We start from the raw sequence: 15,306 nt of genomic DNA, 5'->3' as shown, positions 1-15,306 counted from the left end.
TATAACTCCCAATGCAATCCCTCCCCCCTCCCCCCTCCCCATGATAGGCCCCGGTGCGAGATGTTCCCCTTCCCGAGTCCAAGTGATCTCATTGTTCAGTTCCCACCTATGAGTGAGAACATGCGGTGTTTGGTTTTCTGTTCTTGTGATAGTTTGCTAAGAATGATGGTTTCCAGCTGCATCCATGTCCCTACAAAGGACACAAACTCATCCTTTTTTATGGCTGCATAGTATTCCATGGTGTATATGTGCCACATTTTCTTAATCCAGTCTGTCACTGATAGACATTTGGGTTGATTCCAAGTCTTTGCTATTGTGAATAGTTCTTTTTTAAAAATTATCTATTTCTTGAAATTGGGAAAAGAACACTGTAAAGTCAAAAGAATAATGGAAGACCCACCATTAGAGCATAAATATGTCCCCTCTATATTCTTTCTATACTAGGGTATCTTTGTCCCTAGCACTTAAAACCAATCATTGTATCTTTAACTGTGTTGCTTTTCTCCCTCAACTGGAACATAATTTTCGTAAGGGTAGGCAAATGTCTGACACGTAGTTGATACATTTTTGTTGAATTGGATGTATGGGCTAGATTATAGGATTTCTCTTTTTAATTTCTCAATCAGCAAAACAAAAGATGCTGCTCCCAGTGAACCTCTACATATGAATGTAAGAGTAATTGCCACAACCACTTTGGAAAACTAGTTAACTGCATCTCTTTAAGTTAAACACTCACCTATCTTAATGGTGACCAGTGGATTCCCACACCTAGGCGTGTACCTGAGAAAAATGTGTACATGAGTTCACCAAAAGACATGCCTCAGAGAGCGCTATTATGTAATAAGCAAAAACTGGAAACTAACTGCCCTTCAACAATATATTGTTATATAACAATGTAACAAATATATTTCAACAAAATAAATTGTGGAATATTTATACAGCAATGAAAAATTTAAAAAAACAAAAACAAAAAAGAGTATAACAAATTTAATGTTGGAAAAAAAAGAAGCTAGACATTTAAAAGTACATACTTATTCCATTTATACAAGTAAGAAAATGGTCAAAACACATCTATGGTGTTAAAAGTCAGTGACTGCTAGGGGCATGAAACGGTCTTCGAAGATGCTGGTAATATTCTGTCTCCTGATCTGGTTGTTTGGGTGTGTTCACTTTGAGAAACTGCATCAAGTGGGACATTTATAATGTGCACCTTTCGATCTCGGGACACTGTGCTCCAATAAAACACACTCCCTACCAATCCAGGGCTGCTAAGGGCAGGGTGTGTTCTCCATAATTCTCTCTCCATTCACTACAGCCCTCGACCAACAGCCCTGACAAGGCTAAATTCACCACACTTCGGCATGTATGCACACACAAGTTCTGTCTTATCTGAACTCTCCACCTTGATTGTACAGGCCCGCACCCTCAGGTTGGCCTGTTGGCAGTGTCTGCACTCATAAAATTAGGTAAAATGACAGAGGTTGCCCATGTATGCCAGGAAGAGCTGAGGCAAGCTGAAGTGACCTGAACACCAGAAAGATTCAGAGACAGGGCCCTGGATCACAAGAAGGACAACGCCCCTGGAAGCCCCGCTTGCCAGAACGGCTCTGGGCCATTTGCAGAGCAGTCCCTTTTCTTTGCAGAAAAATTCGCAACAGGTTTCCCTGACTTCCAAGCACCTCTTTCTCTTCCCTTTGTCGCAAATAGAAAGCCTGCAGCCTGACCAGGGGACAGGAATCATGTTTGTTTCCCCTCTGCTACATCCTCAGTGCACAGCACAGTGCCCTGGTACATGGTAGCCTGGTCAGTAAGTATCTTTGGTATGAATGCATGAATAAACAAAACCTACTGAATCAGTGCACCAGGATCTGGTTTCTAAAAAGGCAAATATCTAGGACCTGGATGGCCATGGAAAGAAACAAAATATTCCAAAAAACACATGAAAAGGTCTTTCTGATATAGGAATTTTTAAACCAACAATTCTGGCATGTAAAAATCTCACAATTTCTCTAAAAGTAAATACAGTATTATTTTATCTTTGCTATGGATAGCATTTGACTGTCTTATTCATTGGAAGTGATGCAGGCCTCATTCCAGGTGGCTGGACAAAGGCTCCAGACCAGGTCCAGAGTCATGACAAGGCTGGCTGACTCAGATGGGAAGTGAGGCCTTGGCCAGATCAAAGTGCTGATACCAGCCAACCATGTCCACAGAAGTCACAGGGAATCATCATGTCCAATAAGCATGAAAAGATCCAGAAATTCCCCATATTCCCCTAACAGTGGAACAATGGAAAGGCCCCCAAATAGTCACATAAGTCTGTCCAACAGATTTAACTATTTTCTTCCTCTTGGCAATATTTTTTTTATCAATTTTAGGTGCCATGAATTTACCATTAATTAAAGGAAATTCAAGAAGCTGGGGTAAAGAACATTTGAGAGTTTGTTCAGTAGGAATAGAATGACTTCAGAATGAGGAATACTGCCAAGTCTGGTTGACGCTCATAAATTTTCTAAACTTTGATGAGTCCTTTTTTTGTGGGCTGGGGGGCAGGGGAGTGGATGCCTTCTGATCTTTCGAAAAATAAAAAAACTGGCCAACCAAGAAAAGAATTGACTACACCAAAAAAAGAGTATCAGGTAATGTCACCATCCAGCCCCTGTGTCTCAGACTCCCTCTGTGGTTCCGACTATCAGTATCTGCATCTCAGTGCCCAAGAGTAAACATTCTTTATTACATCCACCATTCCTTGTTTGCTACATACCTTTAACACCACTTCAGTTTCAATACTATTTTCACTATAAACTAAAACCAATGTCAGAGTCAATTTCCTTCATTTCATCTGTCCAGAAAACACATCAGTTGTGGTAGAGAAGATATAAAGTCAGGCCAGAGTTAGCTAGAATCAGGCCTTTTGGAGACAAATATGCTGAGATGATCCCCTGGAATTCTGTCATGTAGAAGGTCCTACATCAATTCCACTGTGCTCATGTTTGCAAGCATCCCTGGGCCCTGGCAGCCAATCAAGACCCAAATGTTACTCCATTCCAGGAAAACCTCATGACAATAGTTGTTGCTAAGGCCTATGTAGAGTCACATATTGGAAAACAAGACCATTTTTTCTGATGTGAATGGTAGCCCTGTTGGCATAAGGGGAAAATACTGCACTCATATTAATCTATTGCAAGTCTTCAAAATAAAATGCTCATTTTGTCTAAAATGTTATTATTCATTGCGGCTAAATGGTGTTGGCTATTTGGGATGAATAACAATTCTCTAGGATTTTCCTAAAAATACAGTCTGAGAACTACCTATATCAGAATCACCTGGACTAGGCCGAGACCAGTGGCTCATGCCTGTAACCCCAGCACTTTGAGAAGCCAGGGCGGGCAGATCACTTGAGGTCAGGAGTTTGAGACCAGCCTGGCCAATGCGGCAAAACCCTGTCTCTACTAAAAATACAAAAATTAGCTGGGCATGGTGGTGTATGACTGTAGTCCCAGCTACTTGGGAGTCTGAGGCAGGAGAATCATTTGTACCCAGGCAGCAGAGGTTGCAGTGAGCTGAGATTGCGCCACTGCACTCCAGCCTGGGCGACAGAGCGAGACTCTGTCTCAAAAAAAAAGAATCACCTGGACTGCTTATTTAAAATGCAGGTTCCTGGGTGCCACCTTTGACCTGCTAAAGACTATGCTCTGGACTAGGAGGATGAAATCTGCATTTTAAATATACCCTGACAGTGATTTCTCAAGACTGTAAAGATATTAGTCTGAGAATGCCACTCTAACAGACCGCTCTGGGCATCTTTTCTCTTTGCCTTGGCCAGGCCTCTCAGATTTGAGTTAGAGTGTGACTCCATCTGCATGGCAGGACAGAACAAGTACAGCTGAAATAGAAAGTGGAGGCCTCTGCTCTCTGCATGTTTGTTTTCTCCATGTTTTATTTGTGCAAAGATTGCCTGGAACACCTGCAGTAACTTCTGCTTCCCTGTTCCAATCACAGGCGCCGACGGACTTTACATAAATGCCTACCCACCCACCACATAATTCCGCTGGGGAATGTTGACGGTGCCCTCTGGAGTGTGGTGTGTCCCAGATCACACAGGAAGGGTTTGGGAAGCATTACAAATCCTTGTATAATATGTCCTCCCTTCCTCCCTTTCCCCAGAGAAAAGTGTGTTTTTAAGGATCAAGTGAGAGGGTATACTTTCATAAAACCATGAGAAAAGCTACCCAATCAAGTTAACTTGGATCTTAGCAATACCCTTCTAAAGGAACCTCCAATAATTCACATCACCAGTCTGTGAATGCATCTTTCATCTTCCCCAAAAAGAAACCATTACCCTCATGTCTGTCATAGGAACGCTAGGCGGACTCAGACCCAAAGGCAAGAAGGTGCACATGCTATCCACACACTCCCCATATGGTGCTGAAGTAACCGCACGCGTGTCCATCTCTGCCGCTACGCTGATCCGTCAGTGGGGATGTCTTGCTTTTCATCTTTAACCTCAAAGCGACAGTGGAGGGGAGGAGGGGAAGGAGAAGCCCCATGTCTCATTTTTAAAATATAAACTCCATAGATCACCACTCTGTCCCAGAAACACTATGGTCCTCTTACTTCTAAACAGCAGTGGGAACTGTAGGAGCTCTAAAGCCCAGGACACTTGACCACACAGGGAAGGAGAAACTTCCAGACTACGGACACCAGAGGAGTAGGAAGGATTAAGTGGGGGACCAGGGTGATGGATGTTTATACAATAGAGATGGCTGCAGAAGATGGCATGTGAGGCACAAAGAGGGGAGGAAAAGAACAGGCCATTCTTCCAAGTACTTGGGCCATCTGTGAGCCTCACTTTTTGCAGTTGACTCATTCCCCTGCCCCCAAATGTGTGTTAAGTTGAAAACATGTGAAGTGTGCTTTAAAATACACTAGGAGAAAGCTTGCTACTTAAGGGAACCCTAGGGCCAAGGCATCTGATGAAAACACATCAAGGTCTTTCCCACCTCAAGGCCTTTGGACCCGCTCTTCCCATGGCCTCTCCTCGCCTGGTTCACTGCCATCCTCCTGCAGGGCTCAGCTTCAATGTCCTTCCCAGGGAAGTAGTCCCCAGCCAAAAAGGTTAATGGGTTCCTCTTCCCCTTTCCCATGACATATTCTGAGAGCATTGGTGCCTCTGCCTTGTAGCGCTTTTCTCAAAGGAACCTAAATGATTATTTTGTGATTATTTGTCTACCACACTAGACCATAAACACCAGGAAGGTATAAACGTGTCTATCTTCTTCACCCAGCACCTAGCAGAGGCCTGGCACATAGCTGGCAGTGGAAGAATATTTGTGTGACAACAAATTACCCTACCTGCATTAACTGTTATCGCTGGGTTTCTCCTAAGCCACAACCAACCTGCTTGGGCTGTAGTGAATGACAGACCTTCTGATGACCTGTAATGATCTGGAATGCAAGAACTGGGTCTTTGGAGAGAAGGATCAAAGGTCTGGCTAATCCTACTAGTATTCTCCTTTGGTTGTCATGCCAAATCTGGAGCTTGGGGACAGCCTGAGTGCCAAGAAGCATGTGCTAGACCCTGCAAGAACTTCCCCAAGTATAGTGATGCCAATGTGATGCAAAATCAAGACCAAATTATGGGCACCAGATGTACAGAGGGTGCTGAGAACGCCGCAGTAATACACAGGCTGGTTGGATCATTTGTCTCAAAATGGATTCCATCCCCTGGTGCCCATAAAGCCTGCCTGGGACCACTCTGGCAGGACAAGATGAGGTTTCTACCTCTCGAGACGAGCTGGAGGCAACTGGCTCAGAGCTTAATATTGAAGTGACACCAAGTAGTGCTTGGTTGCATAACAGAGCTCCTGGGGCACCCTTCGCGTAACTCGGATTTCAGGCACAGTTGCGCACAAACCCCCTCCCAGATACTTCATGATGTGAGTTGCCAGTTTCGGGGAGGAGGTCCAGCAAGAATGTGAAATATGATAGCGAGATCTTCTGTGCCAGGAGCTACAACTGGAAAATAACAAAGAATGGGCCATATGGAACTTCACACAACCTTCCAGACTGGCAAGAAATGGAGTGAAGACAGGCTCAGGATCATGGAACTAACTCCCCCAACATGTTTCTAAGAGACAGAAAGCAGTATCTAGAGCTGAGTGCCAACAACTCACACTCACAAGCCAGACAAGAAGTAAGCTCCCTTAAATTAAATGATTATAGATCATTATGAATTAAAATAGATACACCAGCCACTCAAAGATCACAAGCACCTACTTTGTGCCACGTGCTTACCCAGTCCTCCATCAGAGCCTCACAATGCAAGTATCACCATTCCAGTTTTACAGAAGAGAAAACTGATGCTCTAGCCAAAGACCTAAGCTTGATCTCAGGTTAAGAGTGGGCACTTACACCACAATATGACTCAGCCTCAAAGAGCTTTTCACGGAATCAGAGATTGTGCTGGAATTGCGAGGGAGGTTGCATTTCCCTGCTGGGTTCCCTCTGCCTCTCAACCGCACTGCATTTGTTAGTATCCATCATCATTGTCAATTACTAATAGAGTGAGACATACACATTCAAAGCTAGTATGACTCACTCTGCCATGACAGCCCTCTGTAGTGAACCCCTCCACTTGCCAGAGGTGTGGAAAGTTCTGGCCTGGGACAGTGCACTCAGCCATTCATTTATTCCAACACTCAATGAGCAGCTTTCTGAGTGGGGCTCTGTGGTAAAGGTGTGAGGACACCAAGCTATATACCATGGTGTATCTTAAAAGGCATTACAAAGGGGTGAGGTCCTGACTTAGAGATAGGAGTTAGACTAAAAAACACTTTTTCAATATGTGTGACCCTGAGAATTTCCACCTCTGAAAGACTATAAACAAATGTGCCTAGTATGCTCGTAAAAGCTTTCCTTCCTCAGGTTCATCCAAGAGGTTTGCTCAGGAGGCAATTCAAGTCAACAAAATGCTTACTGGCCACCTGCTGTGTGTGAGGCATGACAAGACTTAGGTTCTTCAGGAGGCATCCAACTAATAAATAAGCTAAAATGTAGATATATACAACTATAAATCGAGGAATATGGCATAACAGCGCTATAGGAGTTGTTGACATTAATAAAAAGAATAGCCTCCACTTGCTGAGTATATATGACTCCAGGCATTGTGCTAAGAGCTTCACCTGCATTAACCAATTTACTCTTCATGCTAAACCCATAAGCTTGGTCAACACAGTGGACATCTGTTGACGTCTGCCCAACAGGCATCCATTTCCCCTTGAGAAATTACCCTTCTACCATCCATCAACAGTGGGATCCAATGAAACCACCTCCGCCACTCTAGCCCTAGGCCCCAGCCCTGGGCATATAATCCAGTCTTGGACAATCAGCATACTCTAACAACTTAGCCAAAGTGATTGACAGAGGAATAGGTGCCTAACACTGGGAAATCTGACAAGTCTCAGTTCTGGGACTACTGTTGGCACTATTGAGAACATGAAAACTATGATGATGCAGATTTGCAGTTGCCATGAGCCACTACATGGAACCAAACAGCCTGAGCACAAAACCAACATAAGAGCAGGGAGACAGAATAAGACACACACAAACCCCTAGTCCTATGATGTAACTTGAGCCCCTGCATCCAGCCTTAAATAAACCACAGCTTATTAGAATTTTTAGTTATACAAGTGAATATGTTTTCTCTTCCATTTAAGCCAGCTTGGACCACATTTCAACCACTTGCAATCTAGAGTTTCACCAAACGAATATTATCATCACTTCTTAACAAATGAGGAGTCAGAGGCTCAGAGATGATAAATAATCTGAGATTGTTTTAAGTTAAATGAACTGTGTAAGTTTTTTATAGGGGGAGGGCACAATGAGAGTGTGCATGTAGACCAGAAACCTGCAAGAGTGCCAGCCTGCTCAGTTGCTTGGAGCATATCTTTTCTCTCCATCCACCAATGCAGGGTGGAGAGAGGCAAGTAGCCTTGCTGTGGCCCCTTCCCTTCGTGGTGAGTTTATTTCTTGTTTACCTCTACACAGACAGTGTAGCCCTTTGGAATTCCAGCTTTATCCAGAGGTCTATTAAACTCTTCACACCAGGCACTGTCTTACTCCTTGACGGTTCATTAAAATGGTGCATCTCACCATTGGTGGCATCTCACACTGAATGAAACATGATGGACAAATACTTGTAACCTTAAGTGAATTACATAATCTCTTAGAGGAAATTTATTTTGTTTGTAACTATCTCACCTGGAGAGATAAGATCAAGTGTAAGTCTGGGTCTTCTGAATTTTCCAAGGAACACAGGCAGTCACCTCACCACAGAAAGGTAAAATGAGTCATCCTGAATGTTCTTGTGTTTATTTTGTTTGGTTTGAAACACATTATATTGAGTCAATCAATAAGAAATTATGACACATTATTTAATTACTAACATTATTTTGTCTCCTCAAGTAACAAAGTGATTGAGTGAATGATGAGGTCCCACTCCTCTAGGCAAGTACTATGGGTTCATTATCCATTTGGAGCCACTTCTTAGTTTTGAAACTGGCCTCATCAGAACATAGGAGAGCACTTATCCTCCCAGTGATACAGTCCTGCTGAAGTATCATGGAGAGGCCTGGGAAGGCCAACTGGGGCAAGGAGTTCTGCCATCTAAAAAGACTTAGCTTTTCTCTGGCAAGGGCACACTGAAGGTAAGGACAGAGAAGACATCAAGACTCTTAGGCCTATCAACTTTTAAACTGTCCCTTTATAATGATCCCTGTGAAATAATTATTTCTATCAATGGTCAGCTAGTACAGGGGATTTAAGATAGTGGGTTCATTAAAGACAGTCAGGATCACAAACTCATTTAAGTCTCCTTGAACCTGTTTAATCAAAATGATTTTCTGCTACTCTCGATTACGGGCTGAGTTTCCGTGGTGACAGATTAATGACTGATCCACTAAGCCATACCACCTCTTCTGTCACCAGTCCCACTGACTGAGCCAGCCACTGTTTTATCAATAGGCTCCACTTGCTCTTGAAACTCATTATAGCTGATATATTAAGATCAAATGAGCAGATCAGATGCTTGCTGCCAACCCCGCTCTGCTACAAAGACCACCAAATCCCACAGAGCATGTGCCAGAAGGAAAAAGAACAGAAGTTGGTCCTTGTGCTCTTCTTAGAATTACACACTCAGGTCACTCCACAGTAAGATAAATGCCAGCCAAGGCAACACTTCTGATTCTTCAGGCCCGCTAAAGGTAATTATCCTAAAGTTAAATGTCAGGGTTTCGTGTGTGCAAAAGAAAGAAAATGTCATGTTTGGTGTAAGCAACAATATTATTTTAATCAAATCAGCAGCTCATTATTAGGAGAAGATAAGCTCTGACATGACCCCAACAGTACATTGCGTCCACCTGACTTCCCATCCCACTTTGTCTTAACCTAAGGTTATTCATGGATTGCCCTCATTCATAAAGCAGGAAAAACTTGTAATGTGCTATCCGTGGAGGCTTGCACCCCAAATCCACTCAACTCCTGATTGGCTGTGGTACAGAGAGAGCCTAGAGTCAGATGGCATGGTTCCAGCCCCAGCTCCTCCACATCTCAGCTCTAATTTTGATCAAGAGACTTAACCTCCCAGAAAATAGGAGATGATAATAAGAGTACTTCTCTCATAGGACTGTTATGAATATTAAATGAGATAATATATGGAAAGTACCTTAAACAGTGTCTGGCACACTCGGTCCTCCATAAATGTTAGCTATTACCTATTTCTGCAACGTTTTAATCTTTCAGTTACAACCAGACTGTATGTTTCTAGAAAAAAAAAATTTTTTTAAGAAAACAGAATAAGAAGTCTATGACAGCATACCACACATTGAAGAATTTCCTCTAGCAGGCAAGAGGTTACATGAAAGAAGACATTACATGTATTTATCTTGTTCACTCCTATAACCCAATGCCTAGCCAATGGTAGATAAATATTTGTTGGAATGCATGAATGTACAAATGAACAGAGGAAAATTTCCTTACAGTAATGGTCATGGAAAGCCAAAGCCAAATCAGATTCAGAAAAATTAGGAGAATGGTTGTGGCATCTTGATTCCTCAACCTCAAGCCATGAAGGAGTTAAATGCATGTCGGCTAAAAATGGAAAATTATTGAACAACTTAATACAAACATCTGCTTCTTCATCGCCTCCTTAACATTGTGTACAAAAGTCCGGGCCTCCGCCTGGCCAAAACTTCCCAATAGCTCGTGTTTATAAAAGAAGAATGACGAAACTAACAGACCACAAATACGTTTAGGGGCAATCATCTGAATGTTGTTCTATTTGTCCTGGATCTGTAACTCCAGGGAATAAACCATGGAGTTGTTCTGAAGACTTTACTTCTAAAAATAAGGGGATAATAAGTATTTATATATCTAGAGCAATAGGACAGTTTTCAAGATAAGTAGAGGTTGCCAGGTCACCTCTGGCAATGTCACAGCACACCCAACAGGGAGATGGAACACACACCCCACTGTCATATTCATTTCAAAGTTGACCGTGTAACAACAACCAAGGGTTACAATCAACTCTCTAACAACGGCCCTTAGTTTTCCATTTCCAAGGTTCAAAAATCACATCTGAATCTCTCTCCCCCAAGTCCAAAAAACAGACAAGTCAGGAGGAAGGCCACAAGTTCTCTTTCACAATGAGTTCCAAAAATTGACAGGCATCGTAACAATAATTGTGGGACACAGCCTTTCAAAGTTATCAGTAGCTTCAACAAAACAACCAAAGAAATAGCAAAGAAGCTGGGGCTTTGTTGACCTCAAGCAAGGCTTGGCTCAATGAAAATGATTAGGCTGGCTGAGCAACTGCAAGACTAGCTCAGGCTTTATCAATTGCCCACTGAATAGTAGGTTTCTATAGAAAGCAAATTCTTACCCCATGTTCCCAGGCTCAGGCTTTGTGATTATTCCAGGGACTTGCCCTAAAAGTGTGTCTGGTCTGAGTTCTACAACACTTTAGAGGTTAATGACATTAAACTATGTCTGAGCCACTGTTAGTGTCAGGTGACTCCATAGAGCATTTAAAATGGGTGATTGTTGAAGATGTTTGGGATATTTTTTGAACATTTTTAGATGTTTTAATGGCATGCTGGATTAAATTATCATTTTTTAATATATGCTGCTAAAAATATTAGTGTAATGTCTAAAACTGCTCCAAAAACAAACAAACAAAAAAAAATAGTGTACTGGGACATAAAAGCTTTTCTTTTTGTTATGTCTTGGACATTTTTACACTATCTAAAGGCAGTATTTCCTAAACATCATAATAATAACCTAGTATGTTTGCTTAAAATATGGATTCCCTGCACTCACCGCAGAAAGGTAAAGTCAGATTCTCCAGGGGAGGACCGTGGATGCTATAATTTAACAAGCACTTCAGGTGAGCTTCATCCTCAGTCAGGTTTGGAAACACACTGATTCAAAGATCTAAAAATGTCACCACCATCCATAAGAAAGATGGGAAATGAAGAGAAGCCCAATTTTTAAAAAATTAAAGCTAAGCAGGAATTCAGAATATCATGCTTATGATACACTGAGACTAGAAAATCTTGAACAGGCATGAAAGCATGGTAAACCTTTCCATAATCCAAAGATCCAACAAGCACAAGTGTTTTCAACCCAGTCCAGCTGCCAGGAGCACCAAGGCATCTACAGAGGTGGCCCTGCACTTCTAATCCTGGCTCAATTCTTCCACCTCTAGCAAAGTCAAGCAACTGCCCTACTCCTCAACTCTACCTAAAACATAACCATAGAAAAGTAAAAGCAAAACAAAACAAAAAGCAAAATTATCTCTGCCCCAGGTGAATTCTTCATGGTTTGGGCATCTTTTTCACCCACAGGCAAAGGTAATCAATGCAGGATTCTCAGATCTGAGCAGTTAAAGGAGTAGGTAAGGAACAGGGCAATGAACAGGAGGAATCTCACTGGTGTAGGGGAGGAAAGTGGGGGGCATATCTACTGCAAAAGTAAGACCCTAACAGTTATTATGTATCAATTAAAATTTTTAATGAAATTACAATTTTGATTAAAAGCCCCCAAAAACTGTGGTTATTCGTTGAAAGTGTTTGAAATCCCCTTTCCAAGAGAAGCAGTCCAATATCAACTAGAAAGAGGAAGAGGAGGAACAGAGAGGACAGTGATAAGCCCCCACACGAAGCTATGAGTGCATCTCCTCTGGATAGGGATCTGGAGAGGGTGCTCTTTAGAAAGTGTATGGAAACATCTGCGATTCATTCCGTTTCTCAAATCCCCCATCGCTGCAAGGCCTGCAGATACTGAGAGCAGAGCTTAGAGGAGTCCAGTGGAGGAAGTTGACCCCCATACATATTCCACCTCAAAGAGTCTGTAAACCATGCCCCATGACATTAACAAGGGGGTCTGTGGTATAGGTCAAATTATCATTTTTTAAAAATACATGCTGCTAAAAATATTAATTTAACACCAAAACTGATCAGAAACAAAAAGAAACAGTGCATTTGAACATTAAAGCTTTTCCCTTTTTTACTGTTATGCCTTGGGCACTTTTACAATATTTAAGTCTTCTCAGAAACAGGAATTCCTAATGTTAAGTGCCATAAAATATGGTACTTCCAAGTCCCCTAGAAGGGGAAGGCCCTGGCCAGCTGGGGCAGTCCTTGAAGAAGCTGGCAGAGGCGCCCACAGAACAGAGGAGATGCCATCTGCTGGAAAGACTGCACCAGATGCCTCTTGCCGCACATCCCTGGGGCACACCTGGGGAGTGGCAGCCAGCCTTGGGGCAGAAACAGGCCGCAAGTGTGCTTCTGGGTGTCCGAGAGTAACTTTCTCCACTCCCAGGGCTCCCTTGAAAGAGCAATGCGCTGCCACCCAGGGTCCCTTTCAGGGCAGGGGACCAACTGCACAGGCTAGCTGTTCCTATTTCAAGACTCCGAGGGTCAAACCACTCCACCTTCCCTGTATTTTATCAAGCCCATTGCCATGACCGCCCCCCCCCACACACACACACAGACATGCAACCCCTGACTCCCCCATAAATAGCTGGGACCACTCCCAGACCCAACCTCTCCAGCAGGGATTCTCCTGACACACCCTAGAGATGGTCCACGCCACCGCTGCCCTGGGGAGGTCTTCTCGGAAGCTAGGCAAAGTCTACCATCACGGTTAGAAGTCGGAACCTCAGAGAACCTCTTTCTCCACAGCTGCTGGTGATCTGTGCAGTATTTTAGTGCAGTCACTTCCCGCAGCCCTACAAATGCACACACCTGGCCCACAGGTAACAGGTAAGCGCATGGAGCCTTCGAAGTTCTCTTTAAAGTTCCTTTCAGGCAAGACCGTGCCCAGGAAGCAGGGACCAACCAGCCCCCACGGGAGATGCCCACCTGCCCCCCCCCCACACACACACCAACCCCGTTTCAGGGGTCCCCTCCGAGAGGCTCCGCGCCCCCCAGGGCCGGGTAGCGCAGGTACTCACGTCTCGAAAGCGGTTCCAGTACTTGTCCCGGTCGTACTGGGAGACGGTGCTCAGCCACTGGTCATTGTCTAGGAAATTGCCGTGGTTGGGGCCCGCGCCTCCGGCGAGCGCGTCCAGGTGCCGGCTCTCGACTTGGAGGAAGCACCACGCCGCGGCGGCCGCCGCCAGCACCGCGATTGCCGGCATCTGCGGGGCACGGCGCGCGGGGCGGTGAGCGGGGAGGGCGGGCGGCCGCAAGCCCCAGGTACCCAGGCGTCCCAGCGCCCCAGCCCGGAGGAGGGGACCCCGCAGCGGGGACGGGCTGCGCTCGCGCACCTGGGACGCCTGTCGCGCCTCTAGACCCAGGGACCCCTCTCACGAATGGTGGACTAAGCTACGAACGAGGAGGCTGCGTCACGAATCCGAGGCTGCCGTCCAACTACAGGGGAACCCTCTCGCCTATTCTCCGAGTGTCCCACAGATGCCGCCTTCCTATCAGGGGCTTGGTACCCCTCCCCAGAAGCGGGGAGCCCGGGTCCGCAAGCCACACTCCCACAGACGGTGCACACAGCTTTGGGGCAGGGGAGGGAAGAACAGGGCTCCAGCAGCACCCGAGCTCCGGCAAGCGGGGTGGGGACTGCCAGCAGCTGGGGGGTTCCCGACCACAGCTAAGGGAAAGGTCTCCCTCGCGCGCCCTGCGGTCTCGGGGGTAAGAAGGGCACACGGAGGTAACCCCAGGCCCTGACCCTGCCAGCCCCCTAGGCGGCCGCGGGGAGGTCCCAACTACTCCAAGTTGGGGCGCGGGGTTCCGCTGGGCACGTACCTTGGGGCCGGCCCGGGTCCCCGCGTCCGAGTTGCTCGAGCTCCCGCGGCACGGTCGCCCGGAAGGTTGATCGCGGGCTCGCGTCCCTGCGCTCCTGCCACCCGCCGCCGCCGCGCGTCTGGCCGCTTTGTGAGCCCGCAGCGCTGTGCTCCGCTCGCTCGCTGGCTCGGGCGCGGCGTCCGCGGGCGGAGGAGGCCGAGCGCGCGAGCCAAGGCTCTGGCGCCCCCTGGCGGCCGCGCGCTGCCTGCCCGACAGCCCGGCCGCCTCAGCCCGTAACGTGGTCATTCACATCCTAATGCAGGGCTGAAATCAGCTTTCAGGCCCAGGCTGGTGCGAGACAGAAGAGGAGACTGAGGATATGAGGCCAAGACGCAGGCCAGCATGGAGGCATTCTCAAAAGGAAGGCCATCGGGTTATCTAGATCAAAATCACCTGGGTGGAGAGAGAAGCGAGCGTCTTAAAAATGAAGATTCCTGCCCCGCTGGCCCCACTTGCTGAGTCAGCATGCCTTAGGAAAGCCTCCAAGTCTGCACTTTTAATGAGCTCCCCAGGCGTTTTTTATGCACAGCAAAGTTTGAGAACCACTGTCCTGCCATTCCCTGGATAAGTGAATATCTGCACTGCCCATCCCAAGTCATGCACCCACCTGCATCTCTGCACTCCCGTGCCCTATGCCATGCTTACCACCGTCCTGCCCCTTGAGAACCGGCCCCAGCACTAATATGTTGGGTTCCCCTAGGCGGGAGGGAGGGGAGAGAGGAAAAACAGATCAGGCTACAGGGACAGAACACTGAGAAGTGGGAAGCTGGTCCTGCCCCATCCCCCACCCCCTTTCCAAATACCCAGCAATGTTTGGTGAAATAGGGCTGGAAGGGACTTAATGCCTTCCCCTGCCTGTATACAGGTGACACTGGCCTGTAACCTTTCTCTGTACGACTACACCCCATTCCCCAGACACCTGAGCGCTCTTTCAAAACAAGTCTGACCATCC

General features: G+C 45.8%; 1 protein-coding gene across 1 annotated transcript in view; it reads right to left on the bottom strand.

Moving 5' to 3' along the window:
* The window catches only part of LOC105467102 (SPARC (osteonectin), cwcv and kazal like domains proteoglycan 1), a 514,664-nt gene extending 500,198 nt beyond the window's left edge, over positions 1–14,466 (bottom strand). The window contains exons 1-2 of the mRNA XM_011716483.2: positions 14,316–14,466; positions 13,514–13,699 (exon numbers count right to left, since the gene is read on the bottom strand). Of these exons, the coding sequence (XP_011714785.1) occupies positions 13,514–13,699 (186 nt within the window). The 5' untranslated portion in view covers positions 14,316–14,466. The remainder of the gene's footprint in view (positions 1–13,513; positions 13,700–14,315) is intronic.
* Positions 14,467–15,306: the final 840 nt, after the last annotated feature.

This window comes from Macaca nemestrina, chromosome 6 (genome assembly GCF_043159975.1).
Source record: "Macaca nemestrina isolate mMacNem1 chromosome 6, mMacNem.hap1, whole genome shotgun sequence".
NCBI classification, from domain to species: Eukaryota; Metazoa; Chordata; class Mammalia; order Primates; family Cercopithecidae; genus Macaca; species Macaca nemestrina.
The sequence above is the reverse complement of the archived record's forward strand: the minus strand, read 5'-3'. Positions and strand labels throughout refer to the sequence as shown.